General features: G+C 39.7%; 1 protein-coding gene across 6 annotated transcripts in view; it reads left to right on the forward strand.

The window, feature by feature from the left end:
- Positions 1-24,943, forward strand: part of LOC126470547 (uncharacterized) — a 192,654-nt gene that overhangs the window by 132,212 nt on the left and 35,499 nt on the right. For all 6 annotated transcript variants that reach the window (XM_050098482.1, XM_050098481.1, XM_050098483.1 and 3 more), the window contains one exon: positions 17,747-17,943. In XM_050098482.1, the coding sequence (XP_049954439.1) occupies positions 17,747-17,943 (197 nt within the window). The remainder of the gene's footprint in view (positions 1-17,746; positions 17,944-24,943) is intronic.

Raw genomic sequence — 24,943 nt, forward strand, 5'->3', positions numbered from 1 at the left:
AACCACCCATTTCTGAGCCAAAAATATCCTTTTAGAATGGGAAGAGTTACCCCAAAATATAATACCATATGACATAAGCGAATGGAAATAAGCAAAGTAGACTAATTTTCGTGTCGAACAATCACTCACTTCAGATACCGTTCGAATAATAAAAATGGCAACATTAAGTCTTTGAACAAGATCCTGAATGTGGGCTTTCCACAACTGTTTACTATCTATCTGAACACCTAGAAATTTGAACTGTTCAGTTTCACTAATCATATGCCGATTCTGTGAAATTAAAACGTCAGGTTTTGTTGAATTGTTTGTTAGAAACTGTAAAAACAGCGTCTTACTGTGATTTAGTGTTATTTTGTTTTCTACAAGCCATGAACTTAGGTCATGAACTGCACTATTTGAAACTGATCCAGTGTTGCACACAACATTCTTTACTACCAAGCAAACAGAAATATTTTAGAGTTACCCGTAATATTAGAGGGCATATCATTTATACGAATAAGGAACAGGAGTGACCCCAACACTGATCCCTGGGGCACCCCCCACTTGACCATACCCCACTCAGACCCCACATCACAGCCATTCTCAACATTGTGAATAATGATCTTTTACTGTCTGTTGCTAAAGTAAGAAGTGAACCAATTGTGAGCTGCTCCCCGTATTGTGTAATGGTCCAACTTCTGGAGCAATATTTTGTGATCAACACAATCAAATGCCTTAGTTAAATAAAAAAATGTGCCTAGCATTCGAAACCTTTTGTTTAACCCATCCAGTACCTCACAGGGAAAAGAGAATATAGCGTTTTCTGTTGATTAATGACTCGTAAAGCCAAACTGTACAATTTATTGCAAATCATGTGATATAAAATGATCAATTATCCTTACGTACACAGCCTTTTCAATAACTTTTGCAATCACTGATGGCATAGAAATAGGTCTAAAATTATCTACATTATCCCTCTCTCCTTTTTTGTAAAGCGACTTTACTACTAAGTACTGTAATCGTTCAGGAAACTGACCATTCCTAAAGGGAAAATTACAAATATGGCTAAATTCAGGGATAACATGTGCAGCACAGTACTTTAATATTTTGCTAGGCACTCCATCATAACCATGAGAGTCATTAGTCTTCAGTGATTTAATTATTGACTCAATCTCCTTCTTGTCTGTATCACAGAGGAGTATTTCAGACAGTCTCAGAAAGGCATTTGCCAAGAAAATTATATGATTCTCTGTAGAAACTAAATTTTTATTTAATTCACCAGCAATGCTCAGAAAATGATTGTTAAATACTGTACATATATCTGATTTATCAGTAACAGAAATATTTTTACTGCGAACTGACTTTGGTGTTAAAATTTGTGCATCATTGTCTGAAAGGCCATTCACCCTTTTACTAACAGAATGCCCATCTAGTAATCAAGAATGAATAAAAACATGGTTATGGCTGTGCTACTGTTTCCCTAGGGGACCTATAAACAACAACAATTAGAAATTTAGTTTCACTAAATTCAGCTGGCCCTGCACGACATTCAAATATCTGTTCAGTGCAGTGCCACGATACATCTGTGGACTCAAATGGAATACTGTTTTTTACATGCGTAGCCACTCCCCCACCCCTCAAGGAACTCCTTGAAAAATAGCCAGCTAATCTGTATCCTGGTAAAGGAAGCCTCTGAATTGTCAAATTATTTAAGTGGTGCTGTGATTACCAATTATTTCAGAGTCATCATCTGTAAGCAGTTCACTAACTTTATCTCTAATACTTCTTATATTTTGATGAAATATGCTAATTCAAATGGTTCCAATGGCTCTGAGCACTATGGGACTTAACTGCTGAGGTCATCAGTCCCCTAGAACTTAGAACTACTTAAACCTAACTAACCTAAGGACATCACACACATCCATGCCCGAGGCAGGATTCGAACCTGCGACCGTAGCGGTCGTGCGGTTCCAGACTGTAGTGTCTAGAACCGCTCAGTCACTCCGGCCGGCTGTGCTAATTCCCTCTCTACTTGGAAATGTTACAGCCTCAGAAGGTGAGCCCTTAGAGGGACTTCCTTTATGCAGGTATACCTATCAGCTGACTCCAATCTAAAAAATGTGCATCTCTAACACCGACTACTACAGGAATTTTTCTGTGAGTGATCCCACCACCACCACCACCACCACCACCACCACCACCACCCACTACACTGTCACCTGTAAGGTTTGCCAGCCTCCCCTTCCTATACCTATTGAGGTGCAGGCCATGTCTAGTGAATCCCGATCTACTTATAGACCCAACTGGCACCACTGAGATGTGACCCATGCCATCTGCTGTCAACGCTCTCACCAGCCCCATGTTTAATGCGCCTAACAGCCACATTAAGATGAGGCTGATAATGACGCTGAACAAGTTGTACGAAATGCACATTAGTGCCACCAGTTTGAGTAGCTATCTTTACCAGGTCACCACCTACATCATATTCCCCATCCCTATCAAAACTGTTCCCTGCACCACCCACTACCACTACCTGATCCTCCTTCGTAAAATTCCTACATAACTCCCCAATGATGTCAGTCAATCGAGCCAAGCCTGCACTAGGCTTCACAATGCTGATGACCTGGTACTCATTCCCCAACACTTCCTGCAACTGCTGGCCCACACCTCTACCATGCGAAGTACGTAGCAGCAGAACCTTCTTCTTTCTGTTAGACTTTGCAGCTGTTCTAGGCCTTCTAACTGCTGAAGACTGCTGCATGTTCCCTTCATCTACAGCTACACGAGGCTCTGCTCCACTCAACTCTGACAGTTTGTCAAATCTTTTTACGTATATACACAAAGTATAACTGTCTGAATACCTCCTCTCCCTAGCTGCCTTCTTGCCAACTGCCAGTTCCCATTCCCCACCACCCCTCACCCTCCTCAACCTAACTAGTTCCTCCTTTGCATGTTGTAACTGCACCTGAAGGGCACAGATCTTACGTACGTGCTCCTCTATCGACTTATTTCTACTACAGATTCTGCATTCCCAGGAGAAGATCTCGCTAGAATGCCCACGGGCTTCCCCACTACATTCCCGCCCATGAAAATTCTTTGAACAAATCCCACACCATAACCCACTACTCACAAACCTATGACAGGGCCCACACTTCTCACTCATGGTAAAATTTTACAGTTACTGAAAAACTATATGTCTAAATTACTGAAGTTCAGTCAAACCAGTAGAACTATTGATAGAACTAACAATAGCAGTCTCGAAATTCTCTGTCTACTAAGAAAGCAACTACTTGCATTAATATTACTACACCACAGCTAACACAAATATCAACAAAACTTCACAAAATTATAAGCTAAAACCGAAAATTCAACATCCACTTGAACACTCAACACAGTTAAAACGGCGAATGAAAATTTTAGTGGAATGACTGTCTTGTGGTTGTCGGGCAGCAAAACTATTTATACTTATTGTATAAGATTTCAAATTTTCTTCCCGTCTGCCCTATGTAGTAGCAGGAGCAGTTGTTACAAGTTACTTTATACACTGAAGAGCCAAAGAGACTGGTACACCTGTCTAATATCATGTAGGGCCCCCACGAACACCCAGAAGTGCCACAGCACAACACGGCATGGACTCGACTAATGTCTGAAGTAGGGCTGGAGGGAATTGACAGCATGAATCCTGCAGGGCTGTCCATAAATCTGTAAGAGGTCAAGGGGATGGAGATCTTTTCTGAACACCACGTTGCAAGGAATCCCAGATATGCTCAATAATGTTCATGTCTGGGCAGTTTGATGGCCAGCTGAAGTCTTTAAACTCAGAAATTCTGGCACTCTCTCCCATTTTGCTACAATACAAAGGCATTTTTCATTGTGACAGGATCTTCTCATGAAATTTCAATCACCAACTTTCTCCTCAGAGTGGGAAAATGCTTTGTTGGTGCCCGCGTACATAGAGAGAAATAATCATCAAAATAAAATAAGAGAAATCAAGAGCTTGCATGGAAAGATTTAAGTGTTCTTTTTCCCCGCACACTGTTTGAGAGTCATACAGTAGAGAAGTACCTTGAAGGTGGTTCGAAGAACCCTCTGCCAGGCACTTAACAGTGAATTGTGGAGTAATCATATAGATACAGGTGTGATATTTACTGTTTAAGTCAAGAAAAATAATTCAACGTTGCGCTTGGTGTTCAAGTGTAAACTGTATTTTGGGATGTACGCTATTAAGTTTATCAGCTATGCTCTCTGTTTCAGTGATCATTCCATTGTGTAGCATCAAGGTATCATCAGCATAATGTTTTTAATAAATGACTTTGTCTTTTTCTATTTGGTTTTAAAAAATCTGGTTTGTAGATCATTAATATAAATGTCAGCAAGTTGGCCAATTAAGCTGCTGCCAATTGCTAAACTGTCATTCTGAATACAGATAATGCTATCAAAAGTAAAGTATTTGTGAGACAGCACTAACTCAAGTGAATTCATTAGTTTGTAGATTTCCGCACTACTTAGCTCCTTATGATGCAATAAATTGTCTTTTATTATTCGGATTGTGTCATAAGTATGTTGGTGTACAGATTAACCTTCTCAATGGATGTAAACTTACCTGATCTGGGTATGATGTCCATGTTTATGACATTTGGGCTGTGAACTGAGCTTTGGAGCTGTGGGGTTTATTATTATGCAGCATTTGGCTTTTGTGGATGTTGGAAGGAAGTTGCTGTTCTTTAATAAGTTACAGCCCGAAAGCTCAGATCACAGCCCAAAAGTCATTAACATGGACACCAAATATGCCCAATTGTTAACTCAATAAATAGTCCCAGGTAAAAGGTCACTAAAAAACTTAATGAATTTTCAGTAAATCCTATAGATTTATAACCAACTACTCAATAAAGAAAAGTTATGAATTGACTGAATGCATCAGAGACATCACCAACAACACTGAACCACCTGCCACAACTTGACTAAACTCGGACAATTGTATTATCAAAAAAATGATCACAGGGGAAGCAACTTGGTGTTATTAATATGAACTTACCACAAATGACAAAAGTGCAGAAATTCACCTGAAGGGTCACTGTTTCGACAACATTACCAACATTCAAGTCAGTGTGATGCACATCATCTTAAAGAAAGACTTTCCTGGCAGTTTCACGTGGTTGTATGATCATTCTATACAGTGTACTCAACTGGACAGAGACTATGTAAAACACCCGAAACATTACAACCACCAACTTAACTTTCCTCATGTTTTTTATTAATCCAGTCTCAAAACATATCGGACTGATGGGGTACACTATCTGATCGAAAGTATCTGGACCTCTATTAGTGGACAGTAATATGGGGAGTGTCCATCCTTCACCTTTATGACAGCTTGAACTCTGCTGGAGACACTTTCAATCAGATATCTGAATGTCTGTGGAGGAATGGCAGCCCAGAGCTGAAACAAGGGTGGTGTTTGACATGGGGTCTGGAGTGAAGTCAGTGTTCTAATTCATCCAAAAGCTGTTCCACTGGGTTCAGGTCAGGACTCTGTGCTGGCCAATTCATGTAAGAAATGTTTTTGACAACAAACCGTTGCCTCACATATTCTGCTTTATGACATGGGTCATTGTCATGCTGATAAAAATTATTGTCCTTGAACTGTTTCTGTACTTCACACAGTACATGGTGCTGTAAAAAGTTTTCATATCCTTCCACACTAAGCACAAAAATACTCCCATACATTAATGCAACCTCTTCTGTACTTCACTTTTTGCTCTACACGTGTTGACAGGCAATGTTCTCCAGGCATTTGACGTACCCAAACCCTTCTGTCGGATTGCTATGTGGTGTAGTGTGATTCATCACTCCAAATCACTCATATCCAGTCTTTACACCATCACAAGCATAGCTTAGCATGGCCTACAGAAATAGTCTTAACATCCCGACTTAAACTGACCTTCCCTCATCAAGTTTCCTAATCAAATGTATATGTGATACATTATAATGCATAAATAAACATAACTGCTAGGGTTACCGCCCCATATCCATGCACAGCTATTTTTAATTAAATATTGTTTAATTACATTTTTTGGTAAAAAATTACCATCAGTCAAGAGTAAAAGAGGTAAATAAAATGCCAAAATAAGGTTGCCTACCTTTTTCCAGGCAATAATGAACAGTGAAATATTGCCAGGTGCAGATAGGCAAGTGTGGAGGAGTAAATTATTCCCGTGGAGTTATACAGTCATACATAAAATGTATATGATTCTATTGCAAATGTTATAGTATAAAGGTGTCCTAGCAAAAGTGGGCCCATCTTAGGGTTGTCATGGTTTTAAGTTTCAGTAACTGAGTATGAGAGGGTGGTGCACTGGAGAAACACTGAATGAACAAACCTATTCGATAGAGAAAGACAGAGAACAACGGCTGTGTGTGAGACAGCCACCGAGTAAAAGAGACTGAGCATTCTTATTTCTCTGTGTAACCAGAGTCCAAGATAATGACTCGTGAAACTCCCACAGTTTTCTTGCAACCATTATTGCAGTGCTGCCAAGTGAGTGGCATGTATAAACACACTATGAAATGATTGTGTATTATGTATATGGAGTGTAGAAGTATGCTCAAAATGCAAATCTGCACTCAGCTAATAAAATTACCGTGGACTCCTCATTTGCACGTCAAAGATGGATTCTCAGCTGTAGTATGAGAACAAAAATATTGACTGCTATCAAGAAGGATCTTGGTTTGTCACAAAAAGATACTAAATCATATTCTTTACATAATAGCAGAATAAATAAAAAATGCCATCAACCCATATGATAATAGCAACGATAGAAATATTTTATTTAGCATTTCTACAGGTAAAGCAGCAGCATCCGATGTTACTGATTTCCTGCGTACTGTTAAGTCAGTTGGGAGTCAACAAAAGTTAAGTTTTATTTCTTAGTGCAATTCTGTTATTGGAATGTTTGAGAAACTGATACCGCGAAACAGAATTCTTAATTTCACATCACAGTGCACCTCCAGAGTTCAGGTGAATATAGATAAATGAGCGGTATGGAAAAAAGAATGAGAAATTGTTGGTCTTATTTCACAATTAGCCTTGACAAAAAAATCAGTATAGAACACTCCTTGACATTTCCACTAGCACCGATGCCACCTGCTCTTTTCTTGTTTACCAGTGAAATGTTGCAGACAGCAAAGTCCACATTAGCCAAGACATTCAAATGTCAAGTCCATGTAGTTCAGAACACACAAATCAACTTTGAAACAGTGGATGGATTTTACTTCTTATACCAGATTTTGATACTCCTTGCTACAAAGCTGTGGTAAAGTAGCTGAATCTATTCTCATAAAACTTTGTTCAAGTAAGCTGCAGAGATACATATTACATTTCATTGCTATTTAACACCTTCAAAGATACTGAATCTTAAAATTGACAAGTGTTTAATATTTCTTCTACAGTTACAGGACTTCAACAACTTAGACCTACCAGCTTTTTGGGAAGTCTTAAGAATTATCATTTCAGTTCTTAGCCAGTTATTGAGAGAATGACCTTTTGGCATCAATAATGCAAAGTAAGGAAGTCTTTATAACCTCTGGAAGTCAGTGCTATTCTTATCAAATGAATGAAAATCAAACTCAGGACCTTTACCTTTCGTGGCAAGTGCTATACCAACTCAGCTACCCAAGCACGATTCAAGACCTGTCCTCACAGTTTTAATTCCACCAGTACCTCGTCTCCTACCTTGCAAACTTCACACAAGCACTTGCCCGCAAAAGGTTCCAAGTTCGAGTATTGGTCCAGCACACAGTTTTAATCTGCCAGGAAGTTTCATATCAGTGCACACTCCATTGCAGAGTGAAAATCTCATTCTGTAATGAAAATCATTTTGTAAACACTGAAGAAATTATGAATGCCAACATGAAGAAGTCAGTACACAGATTATGTTTTATGTTAGCAATGTGCCACGAACTTCAAAAATTTTAGTAAATTCCTCTGATATTGATGTTTTAAGAATTTTGCTGGCCAATATGCATAAAGTTTCTCAGACAAAAAACAACAAAGAAATTAACTGTATCAACTGCACAGAATTAGCATCAAAGTTAGAATCCTCATTATGTCTTAGTGTACCAACATTCCATGCATTTACAGGCTGTGATGCCCCTGTGGCTTTCTGCAATACGGGAAAAGTCAGACTGTTTCAAAATAAAATCTACAAAAAAACTTCTGTCATTTACAGATGGCACTGACGTTGTCATTGACGGAAAAAGCTTAGTTGCTTCAGGAGTTAGTGCTCTTTTGTGTGGCATAAAGCAGTACAAAAGTGTTAATGACATAAGGTTTTGTGTTTCCCAAACGAATGATTCAGCCAAAAAAGATAATGTACAGTATATGAAAAAAATTAAAAGCTTGAATTCAAATATGTTTCCACATTACTTGAAATCATTAAAACAAAAATTTGTGGCTTAATGCTACCAACCCTTATTGCGTAAAACTGCAGCCTGAATCTTGTGGATGGTACATTTATGGCTATTTAAAGCCAATCCTAAGGGACCAAACACACTCACAACTTCAAGAAATTTTACGGGTTACAGTCAGGGATAGTAATAATGACAATTCCTCATAATTTGATTTCAATATTTTGACTTCTGATGCCTCTGAATAACTATTAGTGAAAATTATTACATTCTTCAAAATGTGAAACACTGAGTTTAGATTTGTGTTTTGAGCATGCTTCCACACTCCATATACACTATACAATCATTTTGTAGTGTGTTTATATATGCTAGATCTTGGCAGCACTGCAGTAACGGTTGCAAGAAAACTGTGAGAGTTTCGTGACTCATCATCTTACACTCTAGATACACGGAGAAATGAACATGCCCAGTCCCTTTTACTCTGGCGACTGTCTCACATGCAGCTATTCTGTGTCCTTCTTTATCGCAGAGGTTTCTGGATTCATTTCTTCTTTGCCGTGCAGTGATCCCATACTCATTTACTGAAACTGAAACCCATGGCAACCCTAAGACAGGCTCACTTTCGATAAGGCAACCGTATACCACAGTAATCTACATTTTATATATGATTGTACGAGGGCTGTTCAATAACAAATGATACTAATTTTTTTTGACAACATACTTTTATTCATCCTCATAATTCTGGTGGTCCTTCTCAAATTAGTCTCCCTTCACCACTGCTTCTGATGATTGATAATGCCTCGCATGAAGGTGTTTCTTCATGTTAGGGAATAGAAAAAAGCCACGTAGGGCTAAATCCAGACTATAGGGAGGGTGAGGGTTGGCAACATGCAGCCACACGTTATCGTGGAGCAGCATCCAACCTGCTTCAGAGAAATGTGGTCTTTTGCTCCTGATATGGACTTGCAATGTTTTCAGGACATCCCTGTAGTATTGTCCAGTTACTGTTGTGTGTGCAGGTACAACATGCAGATAAATCATTCCATGAATATCAAAGAATGAGACAACCATAACTTTCCTAGCAGAAGCAACCACTTTTGCGTTTTTGGGGGTGGTGATGAAGGAGATTTCCACACTGAGCTTTGCTATTTGCTCTCAGGATCAAAAAAATGTAGCCATGTTTCATCAGCAGTGATTACATCAACTTTAACTGCATGCAGGCCTGCACGCCAATGTCCTTTTGTTCGGGAATCAACAGTCTAGGAACCCATTGCGCACAAACACACATCATGTGTAATTTTTCTGTCGCCAATGTGTGGGTGGCACCCAATCAAACGTTTAGTATTTCAGAAGGTTATCTTAAGGTAATTCGTCAATCCTCTTTCACAATGACAGCAGCAGTGTCGATGTTTTCTTCCATAAGAGCAATAACTGGAGGACCGGGTCCCCCTTCCTTTGAAATTGGTTATCTCTCCTCTTTAAACATTTTAAACCATCTTCTAGCTGTGCTGTAGGGAAGAACAGACTCTCCATATGCCTCTTGTAACATTGTATTTGCCTGAGCTGTAGATTTGCTGAGATAAAAGCAAAATTTCAAATCCACAAATTGTGCCACACTTTTTATCTCCGTTGCAGCGGTAGGTGATACTGAACATGTCAGACCTTGCCTACCTCCCACAGGCGGAAACCAGGAGTCCCAACAATGAAACTACTACAGCGTGTTTGTTGCACATTAAGCTAACAGAATATCATAAGATTAAATTTAAGCGCAAGACTGTAAAAAAAATTATGATCATTCTTTATTGAACAGCCCTCCTGTAAGGAAACTCAGTGAGGGTAATTTACTCCTACCTGCTTATCTGTTTGCACCTGGTAACCTTTCATTATTGGCAATATTGCAGAGCCTGTTTTCTTTAGAAGTATGATGCAATATTCGTTTGAACATACATATCGGAAGGAACAGGTGCTGCGGTGATCTCGCCTGTTATGAGCGCATGAAATGTATTCACAGTTGCAGGTATTGACAAGCAGCAGCTGTATAATGGAATGACAACTATGAATATTTGTGGCAGACTGGTACTCGAACCCAGATTTCCACTTATTGTGACCGATCGCCTTACCATTAGGTTATCTGAGCATGCATCATGCCAGACACAATCTAATATATGTCATCAACCATGTGTCTACAACCTGCACTCATATATCCAGTATGTGTTGCCCTGTACAGAGGAGACACTTGTAACTGAAAGCTGCAAAATGCCTCCTCTGTACGGGATTATACGTAATGGATGTACGAGTGCAGGTTGTAGACACGATTGATTATATATGTCAGTTTTGGTGTGGTCATGACGGGTGCCCAGATAGTCTGAGACAAATGCTCATAATAAGCAGGAAATCCGGGTTGAGGTTTGGAGTACCAGTCTATCACAAATTTTCATTCTTGTCATTCCATTTTACCACTGCAAATACATTTCATGTGTCTGATAATGGCTGTAGTTGCTGCAGTACCTGTACCTTTGGACTTGCATGCATGTCTTTCCTGTGTAGGAATATACATAATGGATGTACGAGTGCACGTTTTAGACATGTGGTTGACGACATGCGTTAGTTTGGCTCTGGCTGTGATGCATGATTGGACAGCCTAATGGTAAGGTGACCGCTCGCAATAAGCGGGAAGTCCAGGTTTGAGTACTGGTCCACCGCAAATTTTTATTGTCGTCATTCCATTATACAGCTGATGACTGTCCATATTCACAACTGCGAATGTATTTCATAAGAGCTGTAGTCGTCACAGTGCCTGCGCCTTTGGAAATGCATGCATGTCTTTCCTGTATGGGAATGTACATAACGAGTGTACGACTGCAGGTTGTAGACATGTGGTTGACAATATACGTTAGTTAGGCTCTGGCTATGATGCATAATCGGATAGCCTAATGGTAAGGTGACTGCTCGCAATAAGCGGGAAGTCCAGGTTTGAGTACTGGTCCACCGCAAATTTTTATTGTCGTCATTCAATTATACAAATGATGGTTGTCGATATTCGGAATTGTGAATACATTTCTTGTATTTCATAACAGCTGTAGTCACTGCAGTGTCTGTTCCTTCGGACATGCATGCACATCTGAAGGAACATTGCATAATACTTCTGAATAACACAAGCACTGTAATGTTGTATTTATCTGTCAATATTGGGGGACTTTCAATTAAAATGTCTCCTCTGTACAGGAATATACATAATGGCTGTACGAGTGCATGTTTTAGACATATGGTTGACGACGTGTGTTAGTTTGGGTCTGAACGTGATGCGTGCTCAGATAACCTAATGGGAAGGCTTGTGGTAAGTGTCCCTGATGGATTTGTTACTCAGGTGATGTCCAATGATTAGTCCATGTTTGAAATCACCGAGCTCTCACAAACAACATGTTCTGCTGTTACTGCTTCTCTACAGACAATACAATAATCCCCACATCCTTTAATACTGGTGGGGTCCTCCTTTTGTGATGTCTAGTGGACAATTCTTCATTTATCTAGAGGTGTCGGTATACTTCTCATGTAATAGTGTATTTTTCAAAAACCTAGTGAAAATAGGTGTCAGTGATAGGGGTCCTTAATTCAGCAGATTACGTCTATTTCCATTGTTGTGTGTTGGTGTACTCCACTCCACATGAGATCATCAGTTGCTGTGGGACCTTCACCTTCAACCTTTGTCATCATCTAGGTGCATTTATTTTCACAGCATTTAACTGTGATCTCTCCCTGCATATTATTATGTTCCCTTTGGAGTGTATCTTCTGCACTCACATGGGCAATGTGGGGTGTCATGGGAGCATACTCCCCAACAGCCTCTTGCCCTCTAAATCCTAAAAGTACATGTGTGAGGATCACTAACCCACAACCTGTCATGTTCATCAGATTCTCTTTCATCAGCTGTGTGCATGGAAATACCATCACAACTTGCCGATGGCAGACTGACTTCATCTGAAATGCATTTTCCCTCTGCTAAATCACCTTTTAGCTCCTGTGGCCCATCTGTGAAAATTTCATTGTCTTCCTTACGTGTTACTAAGTTAATTGTGCCCTTAGTGTTCTCTGCACACTATGCGATTGGATTATTGACCACAGTTCTAGTGGTCCAGTCCATGATCAACATTCTACTTGAGATTATGTCATTACAGATTATACAAACTGACGACAACCATCCGATGACAATTGAATTCACCCAGAAGCCACTTCTTCTGTTGCTTAGCGACACTAAGACTCGGTTTTCTACCTTTTTCCTTTTTGCCCCACAAGTGAGAATTAATGATGTTCCTTGTACAGATAGCTAGCTAATTTACTACCATTTTCCCCCAGTTTTGCATGGAAAGACATCGAAAGTGCTGTCACTTCTGATCCAGAGTCCAGTCATGCTCATCTTAATTCCTTCCACAGCTATCTCAGTGAGGAGACACCGATTGTCTGCCTTTTTAGACAACTTCAGGTCATCACAGTACTGGTCACTGTTGTCTTGAGCTTGTTATTGTTTGTAAAAACATTGCATATGTGATATCCCCCTACTGGGGCATCTCCTGCAATATCTCATTGTCCTTGGTCGTTCACTTGTGTGATCTCACGCACCTCCACCTGACATGGGGCCAGTGGTGGTGAAACTCCATTACTCTCATGGCTTCTGTCATTATGCGATGCTTACACTTTGTGTAGGGTCCTGAACTAATTACTCAAACTGATTTTTGGAGAAAGCATTGCACTGAATACAGTTTCTGACGTTAGATGTTTGCCAACATATCAACTGTAGATTGAAGTCACCACCAACTATAACTGTATGAGTTGGTTACATTTTGAATTAAGACCCAAATTTTCCTTGAATTAAATCTTCTGAGTCTGACAGTTGGTAAACGAAACGAATTTATTCGCATTGATGAGTATTACCACTACCCATACTAACCCACAGCAACCAGCTACTTCAGTTTCGCTACAAGAACAGCAATGAACTCACCACCACCACCACCACCTCACCACCTGAATTTAATTTATCCTTTCTGAAAACCATCAGTTCCTTGGCAAAAACTTTGGCTGAACTTATTTGCAACCTGACCAACTTTCAGTATCTGTAATGATTCCTACTTCAATGCTTTGTGTGAGCAGTTGTAGTTCTGTTTCTATCCTAACACAACAGAAACAATTTTCAACTATGATACTGATGTTTCTGAGGTTAACCCATGTCCTGTGTTTGGTTTGCATCTTTTGTGACTGAACAATTTTCCAAAGACCCCTAACCTCCAAAACCACTCAGTCCACTCTGCACAGCCCCTACTACCTGTGTGGCTACCTGCTTTGTGCAATGGACCCTTGATCTAAAAAACAGATCCCAACACCTCTCCACTGAATGGCGCAAGACATGGAATCTGTGTTATCAGGTGGGGAATTGTAGGATTCCCCTTGATAGATCAGGAGTGCACTACACAAAGGAAATAGGTGCAATGGTGGTTTCTTAGGCTAGGCCGTAGTTTGAGGTACTCTGATGAATACTCACCCGTCGATATGCAGATAGCAAAATCAGACCACGTTCAGAGGAAAGACACTTTGACTGTCAAAATTTTGTCAGTGAATTGTCGAAGTGTTTGTAACAAAGTTCCCAAATTTACTGCCCCCTAGGGAAGTTCTCATGCTCAGATTATCCTTGAGACCGAGAGCTGCTGAAACCTGATGTCAAAAGCTCTGAGATATTTAGTGAGTCATCAAATGTGTATCAGAAAGACAAATTAGATGCCATAGGAGTAGGATGTTCACTGCAATTGACAAAAATATTGTCTTTGTTGAAGTTGAAATTGAGTGTGACAGTGACGTTATCTGGTTCTGTATAACAGGTCTACATGAAATCAAGTTAATTGTTGGATGTTTTGTCCGGCCACTCAATTCTGCTGTGACAGTTTTAGGGTCATTCAAAAAAGTGTATGGTCGGTAGTGTGTAAATACCCAGATCATGCAGCACTAGTTGGAGGTGACTTTAACCTACCGAGTGTAGACTAGACATCTATAGATTCTGTCTTGGGCAACTAGCTCAACAGCCCACACGCAGTGGAAATATTGTATAGACTCTGTAGCTACAAACAGGCCTGACATTAATGATCATGATGTCATCATATTGACTATGTTTACTATAATTAATAAATTAGCCGAGGGGGCTAGGAGAAAAATTCTGTTAGAAAGAGCAAATATGCAGTTGTTAGCATCTCCCTTAGGCAACGGATGGGCATCATTTAGTTCCAGTATGTGTGATGTAGAGGAATTCTGGGCAAAGTTTAAACAGATTGTAAATCGTGCTCTGGAGAAGTATGTGCCTAGCAAGTGGATTAAGGACAGAGCAGACCCACCATGGTTTAACATTGAAGTTTGGAGAATGCTGAGGAAGCAAAGGCTGTTGCACTCTCGGTTAAAACAAGAATGCACAAATGATGACCGGCAAAGATTAGTAAGATTCATGTGTCTGCAAAAAGATATATGCATGAAGCATATAAAAACTACCACTGTACTACCATAGCACAAGATCTGGCCAATAACCTAAGAAAATTCTGGTCCTGTATAAAATCGCCAACTGGGTCTCAGGCTTTTATCCAGTCACTTGTTGACCAGTCTGGTGTGGCAGCAGAAGACAACAAAAAGAAAACCCTGTTTAAGAAATCGTTCACACAGGAGGATTGTACAAACATATTGTCATTTGACCATTACACAGACTCCTGTCTGGGTGACATAGTAATAGGCATCCCCGGCATAGAGTAACAACTATAATAGCTGAAATCAGATAAGCTGCCAGGTCCGGATAGAATCCAAATTCCATTTTACAAAAAGTACTGAGCTGCATTGGCCCTTAATTAGCGTGCATTTATCTCTCACAAAGCACAAAGTTCCAAGTGATTGGAAAAAAGCACAGGTGACTCCTGTGTATAAGAAGGGTAAAAGAACAGACCCACAAAATTACAGATCAATATCCTTAACAGGAGTTTGCTGCAGAGTTCTTGAACATATTCTGAGTTCAGATATCATAAATGTCCTTGAGACCAAAAAGCTTATGTCCACGAATAAGCATTGCTTGTGCGAAACTCAGCTTACCATACCATATTTCTAGGTTTCCAAAAAGCATTTGACACGCAGTTCCACTGCAGGCTGTTAACAAAGTTACAAGCATATGGAATGTGTTCCCAGATATGTGAGTGGCTTGAAAACTACCTAAATAATAGATTCCAGCATGTTGCCATCGACGGCAAGTGTTCATCAGAGACAAGGGTCCCAAGGAAGTGGGATAGGACCACTATTATTTTCTGTATACATAAATTATTTGGTGGACAAGGTGGGCAGCAATCTGCGGCTGTTTGCTGATGATGCTGTGGTGTATGGGAAGCTCTCATCACTAAGTGACTAAAGCAGCATACAAGATGACTTAGACAAAATTTCTAGTTGGTGTGATTAATAGCAACTACCTCTAAATTAAATTTAAAAAAAAAAGTAAGTTAATGCAGATGAGTAGGAAAAAAACTGCAATTTTCGAATACAGCATTAGTGATCTACTTGATACAGTTATATTGTTTAAATATCAAAGTGTAATGCTGCAGAGTGATATGAAATGGAACGAGCACATAAAGCTTGTTGTAGGGAAGGCGAATGGTCGACATCCGTTAATATGGAATTCTTGAGTAATTCTCGAGTGTTGGGGAACTGCACTAGGTCAGATTAAAGGAAGACATAAAAGAAATTTCGAGATCAGTTGCTAAGTTGTTTGAACAGGACGCAAGTATTACAGAGACACTTTGGGAACTCAGATGGGAATCCATGGAATGAAAGTGACATTCTTTCCAAAAAACAGTATTAAGAAAATTTAGAGAACTAGCATTTGAAGCTGACTGCAAAACAAGTCTACTACCACTAATGTGCATTTTGCATAAGGACCACAAAGATAAGAAAAATTAGGACTCATACAGAGGCATATAGACAGCCATTTGTTCCTCACCCTATTTGCGAGTGGAACAGGAAAGGAAATGATTAATTGTGGCGTGGGATATCCTTCTCCACTCACCATACACTGACTTATGGAGGGTGTATGTTGATGTAAATCTGCTCCCTACACGGTCACTAAACTGTGCGAGACTCTGATTCACTGCTTCGCTCTCTAAAGTTTTTGAACCACCTGATTGTGCTTTGTTTTTGCTGATGGTGCCGACCACAAGTCAATTCAACAACAAAGGACAATGGACAAGAGCTGCTACGTGCTTTACAACAAACCATGATTCTCTCTATGTGATAGTTTCCAAGATCTGATTTTTTGAATTTTGAAATTTTAGCAGGACTTAATGGACACCCCATGCTACAAAACCATACATACCATTGCAAACCATACATACCATTGCCACAATGATCACGAAGACAAATTAGACTAATTACAGTGCTCACAGAGGCATTTGAGCAATTATTCTTCACACACTCCATATGTGAATGGGGTAAAATCCTACCAACTGGCTCAATGGGAAGCACTCTCTGCCATGCACTTCACAATTGTTTGCAGAATATTAATGTACTTCCAGATTTATTAATAACTAAAATTCCTATTATTGTCTTCCATTGCACCGTTGTACCTTAAACTAATGTTTCACATCATCTCAGAGTATGGTCTGGATATGGATTTTAGAGTCTCAGTTTTCCCATGAACTATGTTATTTACAGTGCACATACTCTGTAGTGTGTGGCTGCCACAGAGAAAGAGACCAGCAGTGCTAGAACTAACACATCTGCTTACCCCCTCCTCCCCTCTCCCCCACCCCCTTCCACCAGTTTAGTTTTTGTACACCACCAGCAAACATTTAGTGTGAGTCAGCTGATGGCCCAACATGTGAGGAAAACTAGGTAACTCTACTGAAACCCCTTCTATCATAGCTTTGTTACCTGATCAGAAAGAAAAGGAGTGAAAAATAAGGAATAACCTCACCACTAAGAAAATTTCAGTGAGCTAAGGAATTATGGTCCTACAAAAAGAGCAGCTTCAGTGAAGAGAAGGATAAAGTGTGAAAGGGTTTCTCTTGTGACTACACTTGACATACACCAGACACTATACCCTCTCCTTTATACTGATAAGCAGTAGACTATCTCATACTATGCATGCACTTTATTGGTTACTTTCAGTAATTCATAGCTATCAGAACTCACGTGATACTCTTGTTGATCTGAAGTAGTAATGCAGATAAAAATCTCTTAAGATTCATGAAATTATTAAATAGTTAAATAGCCTAGATGTTATTTCATAGTTCAAGCAATTACAAAAATAATTTTCGAGTATTTTAATGGTATGTTTCTCATTTATTTACTTCTTTTCCAGGTCCATGGAGGCTGTAGTTGGATGCATACTGAATCTAACGAGCAGTAGAGATGCAGATTGTTATAAACTGAAAGCAACTGAACTTCTTAATGGATTATTAGCAAAAGTTTATCTACAGATTGCTGAATGTTATTTACAAAATCATTTGATGATAGAAGCTTCTTGTTTTCTACAGCGATCACTGGAAATAAAACCAGGTATTTTGATACAGAACGGTTTTGTCCACCTGCAAAACAAACAGGAAAAGTGACAGTTGGTAGATAGGCACATAGAGGGAAATATGGCATCTCGAGAGTTCCAGGGGAAGGAATATATTGTTAAGAACTTAAGGAAGTTGCAAGAAACAAGAAATTGTGGAGGGTGAAGATTAGTGCACATGGTGTTATATGCCCTAGAAAGTTAAACTGCATACATCTAACAGGCTGTAAATAGTCTCCTTACAACTACCAACAAACCACAACACATTAACTGGTTCTGTTGGCCTGAACTAAGTAACCCTCAAATTATGATGTACATCTTGTCTAGATCCCATCTCTGCCATATCCGCACCCACAAGAACAGCAACAGTTTTCTCACTCACTACACTGTGATGGAACTCCTTGCTGCAGTTGCAACACCATGCTGCATGCAGATCTAATCATCTGATCTCCACCTCGAGCCCCATTTGCTCGTTGGTGACTTCAGTGAAACAGTAATAAGACAAGTTCCTTACTATGATTCATGTAGCTACAGGTGGCCGCTGTGGTACAGTGACCACGCCCCCTCTCGGCACGTGGTCAGTTGCTGCGTGCAGTGTCTTGGCAGTGTCTGCGTGGCCTGTGGCTGTGACATGTGCCCAGCTTATCAACACGCGACCCAGTACGGCAGACCGGATGGCAAACTAGTGGCATCGGTGGTGCTGCAGATGACAAGAATGCTGGCAGGGAAAGCCAGCCTCTCTGTGAGAAGTTTCACTTTGATGAACAGCAGCACGAGGTGCCATGGCACCTCCACCAATGAAGACATGTGAGCGACAGTGTGGCCCTGGAGTCAACCTGCTGTCCCCTTAGATAGTAATCTGCTGCTGCTTTGGCGTAGGAGAAGGCCCCATAAGTGATACAGTACTGAGACCCAGGCGAAGGATAAGTGCCAGAAGATGACCACGAAATGGCAAAGGCCCAAACTGATGGTAGCTGCTGGCTGGTCCATGTTCCGTCGTCACACAGTGTAGTCCTCTAGTCCCAACAGGTCCTGTTGGATTGCTCATACTTTTATCTGAAATTGATGAGTTTGTATACAAGTCAATAGCTCAGTTGTTATGATGTTGTACCACTTTGGGCCACCTACAGGACAAACAGTATCCTGGCCTAAAAGTGTAGTAATTCCCTGGCTAACCCTGCTGCAGCAACATCTGTGTGGTCTGCCTCAGAATGAATATAGTTCTGTTGCTGCAAGCAGGATGCTGACGTACTGCACCCACCAGCTGCCTCCGTCCTCTGCAGTGCTTTACTACTAGACTTCCACAGAATCACCAGAAACCTTTGAGGCCACTACAGTAGGTAACTGCATCATCTGCAAAAAGTCAAGTTACTATTGATATTGTCTGCAAAGTCATTAATGTACAACACTGGCAAACCTAGTAGTGCTTCACAATTGCTAAATGTGTATGGGAATTGATAAATATCCTAAGCTCCCCCCCTCTCTTTTTTTCATCCCCTCCTTCTCCCCCCCCCCCCCCCCCTGTCTGTACATCACCACCTTCCCCTCTCCCTGTCCATCACCTCCTCCTTCCTGTATATATCAGTCCTCTCTTCCCTTCTGTCTATTATCCATATCTCCCTCCCCTCCCCCCCCCTCCCCCCAATGTCTATTTCTCTGTCCTCTTACCCCTCTCTCTGATCTCAAGCCTTGTTTATTGTTATTGCAAATCGAACCTTGATTGGGAATTGAAGTCACTGAAAATGAATGGGTAAATTTCATTGAAATCGTTGGTAGATGTCGTATGAGACACACCTCTTCTGCTGCTGGATCTGTGAGGGCAGTAGTTTCATTGACAGTATGTAATAAATTTTTAATCAGTGAATTGGTAGGACTACAAAGATTTGGACTATTCAGATTCTGTTGTATTCTAATCATAAGCTGATCAGCCATAAATACGCCCCCTGTTTTATATTAAAATCTATACATTGTTGTTTAAAAAAAATATACACCCTATTTTTGTATAAATTTTTTTTAGAGAATCCCATAAAAATTTGAAGTAAATTGGTCAAGAACTTTTCTAGATTTTTCGGAACAATTTTCCGTTTTATATATTACACGCATAGTTATATAATATACATCATTAAAAGAATGTGGCCTTTGTCTGTCCAAATGTTCATTAGAGTATTGTGTAGAAATTTGAAGTAAATCGGGCAAGTATTTTTCAGAAATTTTGGTAACAATGTTTCCTTTTTATATGTTACATACATATTTATATATTATAGCTTATACACAACTGAATATTCATTAGAGTATCATGTAAAAATTTTAAGCAGATTGGTCACATATTTTTCAAGATTTTTGGTAACCACGTTAAAACTTCTCTTCATATAGTAGTATAGATGAACAGGCCGAGTCCCAGCACACATCCCATTGGCACACCCTAAGTTTTTACATCTGTTGATGACTCTCCATCTGGGATAACTTTCTGTGTCATCCCAAAAAAAAATCCTCAATCCAGTCACAAATTTATCTTGATACCTCATACGATCATGCTTTTGGTAATAAACATAGGTGGGGTACTTTTGAAAAAATGAGGAATAATGCATTTACCTAACTGCCATGATCAGTTGCTTTCAGTATGGCACGTGCGAAAAGTGCAAGTTGGGTTTCACATGATCAGTTTTTTTTTTTTTTTCAGAATCCATGCTGATTGGCATGAAGGTCATTCTGTTCAAGATGCTTAACTTTGTTTGTGCTCAAAATATGTTGTAAGACTCAACAACAAATGTATGTCAAGGATATTGGACAGCAGTTTTGTGGATCACTTCTGGTACCTTCCTTGTAGACAGGTTTGACCTGTACTTCCTTCCAGGTGCTGGGCAGTTTTCCTAGTTCAAGGAATCTGTGGTAGAGTACAGTTAAAAGGGGGACTAACTCAGCCCAAAATTCAGTATAGAATCTGATAGAGATTCCACTAGGCTTTGGAGCTTTGTTCAACTCCAACAATTTTAGCAGTTTTTCAGAACCTCTGACGCTGATATCTATCCATCTCTTAACAGGTATGAAGATTAAATTGGGGCAATGCTCCTGGGTTTTCCTTTGTAAAGGAACATTTGAAAATGGAGTTTAAAGCACTTTTGCTTTGCTACCCACAATATCAGTTCCTGTCTCATTTGTGAGTATGTGGACACTAATTTCAGTTCCAGTAACAGCCTTTTACATTTTACCAGAATTTCTTTCGGTTTTGTGAAATACATTTTGAGAGTATTCTGCTGCAGTAGTCACTGAATGCTTCTCTCATTGATCTCTTCACAGCTAAACAAATTTCGTTCAGCATCTCTCTGTCTGTACCCCTATGTTTTGTCTTACACTTGTTATGCAGTAGTCAGTTTCTTTAGAAGTTTCTGTACAGTGAGTATATACCATGAAGGGACCCTACCATCATGAACTGTTCTACTGGGTACATATCTGTCCAGTGCATGGTCAACTATTTTTTAAACATGAGCCATAGTCACGTCCGGCCATCCTGATTTAAGTTTTCCGTGATTTCCCTACATCACTTCAGGCAAATGCCGGGATGGTTCCTTTGAAAGGGCACGGCTGATTTCCTTCTCCATCCTTCCCTAATCTGAGCTTGTGCTCCGTGTCTAATTACCTTGTTGTCGACGGGACGTTAAACACTAATTTCCTCCTTTTCCTCCTCCTCCATGAGCCATAGTTCCTCTACAATCTACATGCTCCTGTCCTGTGATAAAAGTTTCAAGTTCCTCATTATGATACGACATAACTGTTTTACTGTTTTTGTTATCTAGTTTACTGAACAGATATATCTTTCTGCTTGTTTTAGCTGCCCTTTTTACATCGGTAATCATTGTGCCATAAATGCCTCAGGGTCGCTGATAACCAGTTTTGATGTGGACGTTCTGAAAGAGACCAGGTCTATTTGTTGCCATTCGATTATTAAAATAAAAATAAATAAATAAAAAATAAAAAAAACCTTGTTGCGCTCCACATACAGCTACCTGAGTACAGGTTCTGGATATGTAGTACACGCCTGACCAATTTTGGGGTGCTGTACAGATCTTAACCATTTGGGATAAGTCTGGAAAGTCACAGCCCAGCTTGTCTCAGAATTTCAAGTACCTGGTCCAAGTCTTCCACTCGTCTCAGAACCAGATCTATTCTTGGGGCAGTCTGCAGATTGTGAGATTCATTGAAACTCTAGCAAGTCTGGTATTCTCAACCTTCACTGCCATGCACTGGAATGATCCCTGCATGACCTTGTAGTGCAGACAAGAGGCATAGTTTATCCTACATTTGCCATAATCTGCTGATGGTTGTTTCCTGTTCCCTCAATGACTACTGGAATAGCCTATACAACATGTTTAATGCTGCTCACAAGGACACCCACTGAGTGCACATAGTGTTCCTTCTCATCCTACGCTGCCATTTTCCAAAAGCCATCCATTCACCGAATGTGGAAACACACATGGACGAGGAGCTGGTGACGTCACAGCAATCATGGAATTCTGCATTCCACTATACTCTGGATTGTGAAGTGAAGAATATGGCATGTCAGATTTTTGGCTCATGGAGAGGAGTGTGGCCAACAAGATGTGATATTGAAACTTCCTGGCAGATTAAAACTGTGTGCCGGACCGAGACTCGAACTCGGGACCAGCACACAGTTTTAATCTGCCAGGAAGTTTCATATCAGCGCACACTCCGCTGCAGAGTGAAAATCTCATTCTGGAGATGTGATATTGTTTTATGTCACAAGCTGCACATACGAGCTGCCAGGATTTCTTTATCATAGAGCACATGGTGTGAGTATAAGCTGTTTCAAAAATGAGCAAATTGAGTCATCATTTTAGCTATGATTTGTTGTAATAAAATGAAGACAACTACATATCAGCACATAAAGGCTTCCTCTATTTGATGTTTTTACTGTTGTAATTTGTGTGCTATGAAAGTATACCATTTAAGAGCAAGGGCACAATGCTGATACATCAAAAGTGTGTCATTTTGATACAATTTCTCATAGTAATGACATCTATAGATATAATCCGTAGGTAGTGTATACCATATACAGAGGCCAAGTTGAATTTGTAGCTAAGTTGATAGCATTGTGAACTGTAAAGCATGTGGCAGTAGGTTTCTATCTACTTCCTTCTGCCTCATTTTGTTTTCTAAAAGATTCTGGGTATTTCTGATTACTGTATCTGATGTTACTTATTGTACATAATATATTTGTTCCAATTCTTATTACAAAGACCACTGACTGGAACATTTACCCAGCAGCCACAACTCTAAATGCTGCCAATCTATGTCAGAAAGTAAACCTAAGCTATGCACTGAAAATTTTTGCTATATTTTTTTTTAAGGACTTCATTGCATTTGTATCTTGTCTGTTTTCTGTTATGGTGCACAGCTTTGAAAAAATCTCCTCTCCCACTCAAATGAAATTATGGAACAAATCTCGATCTATATGGTGAAGTACATTACTTCAGAGTGATTGTAATCTGTGTAACATTGAGAATAGGGGTATTATGTGTGTGCAAGCTGACATTATACAGTATAACTACATTCAGTTTAAAACAAAAAATGGGATGAAGATTCAGTTGAGTTAAAGAATGACTTCTACTAGTATATGCGTTGCACAGCACTACTTACTGTTCAAGGCATTGATGATTCCAGAATCATCTTCGCGATTTCCTCCGCTGTTCTTTGACAGTTGCTAACAGGGTTAACGCAGCTATTTTGTGCGCATCCATTTTCACAAGGAGACGTCCATTAATTACATGAAGGGTTTTTTATTTTCATTTGGACCCCCGCCCCTCCTCCCCAATTGGTGGCATGTGGTTGGACCCCTCCTCTGTACCCCTCATGTCAGATTTTCCCTTTAGTCGGGTAACAGTATGTAAAAATTACTTTTTAAAATTTGATTTAAACATTAATTGAAACACTTTAATAAAAATTTATTTTATGTAGAAAGTGTATTAAAAAATGTTTTAACACATATCTAAAAATATTTTGTTGTTAACACACCAACTATGAGTAGTATGAAAAGGGACATGCAAACAGAGACAGATGCACAAAAAGGCTACACAAAAATGGTATTAACTGTTTTGACAGATTCTTAAAAAGTTGACCTTTTATTAATATATCATACACATTAATGTCATTGAACCTTTACTTACTTTGCAGATGAAAGACAAGAATGTTTGTACCTTCCTTTGAACAATATAATTACACAGTTTTTCAGTATCTTGATTTGTATAATCACTCTGAGAATTCTTACTGATGAATTTCGTCCTAGCTTCCTTCCACAAATGATTAACTTCTTGCTTGCACGTGTGTTCCGACTTGTCGGCATGCTGTTTAACATACACATTGTAAAAGTCAATTTTCTCCAGCACTACTTCAGACATTAGTCAAGTCTATGCTGCGTCATGTTGCGGCACTTCTGCATGCTGCAGGGGCCCTACCGATATTAGGCAGGTGTACCAGTTTCTTTGGCTCTTCAGCGTAGAATGACTGATCTTCAGGGTGGACTCGTGTTATTGTAACAGCCTAAGAGGGAACTGCTATCAAGCTGCAGAGGCGAGCAGTGTAATTTTTAAGAAATGGCTATATTGATCAAAGACATGGTTGCTCCTGCATTGACTTGGAAAATTATACTCCACTACTGAAATATGAAGGAAAACATGCACACGTCTAATTTTTAGCTGAATGATCATATTTACACTACTGCCTGCATTTACTGGCCGTATCTCAGTTTTACTCTTCAGATTTTTTATGCATAATTTATTTCGATGTATAAATACTAAGAGGCACAAAAAAAAAACCACCCCTATGATGCCAGCAACTCTTTTTTGAGCTGCAGGGCTGTCATTAAATCCATAAGAGTATGAGGGGGTGGAGATCTCTTCTGAACAGCATGTTGCAAGGCATCCCATATATGCTCAATAATGTTCATGTCTGGAGAGTTTTGTGGTCAGTCGAAGTGTTTAAACT

The sequence above is a fragment of the Schistocerca serialis genome, chromosome 3, assembly GCF_023864345.2.
Source record: "Schistocerca serialis cubense isolate TAMUIC-IGC-003099 chromosome 3, iqSchSeri2.2, whole genome shotgun sequence".
NCBI classification, from domain to species: domain Eukaryota; kingdom Metazoa; phylum Arthropoda; class Insecta; order Orthoptera; family Acrididae; genus Schistocerca; species Schistocerca serialis.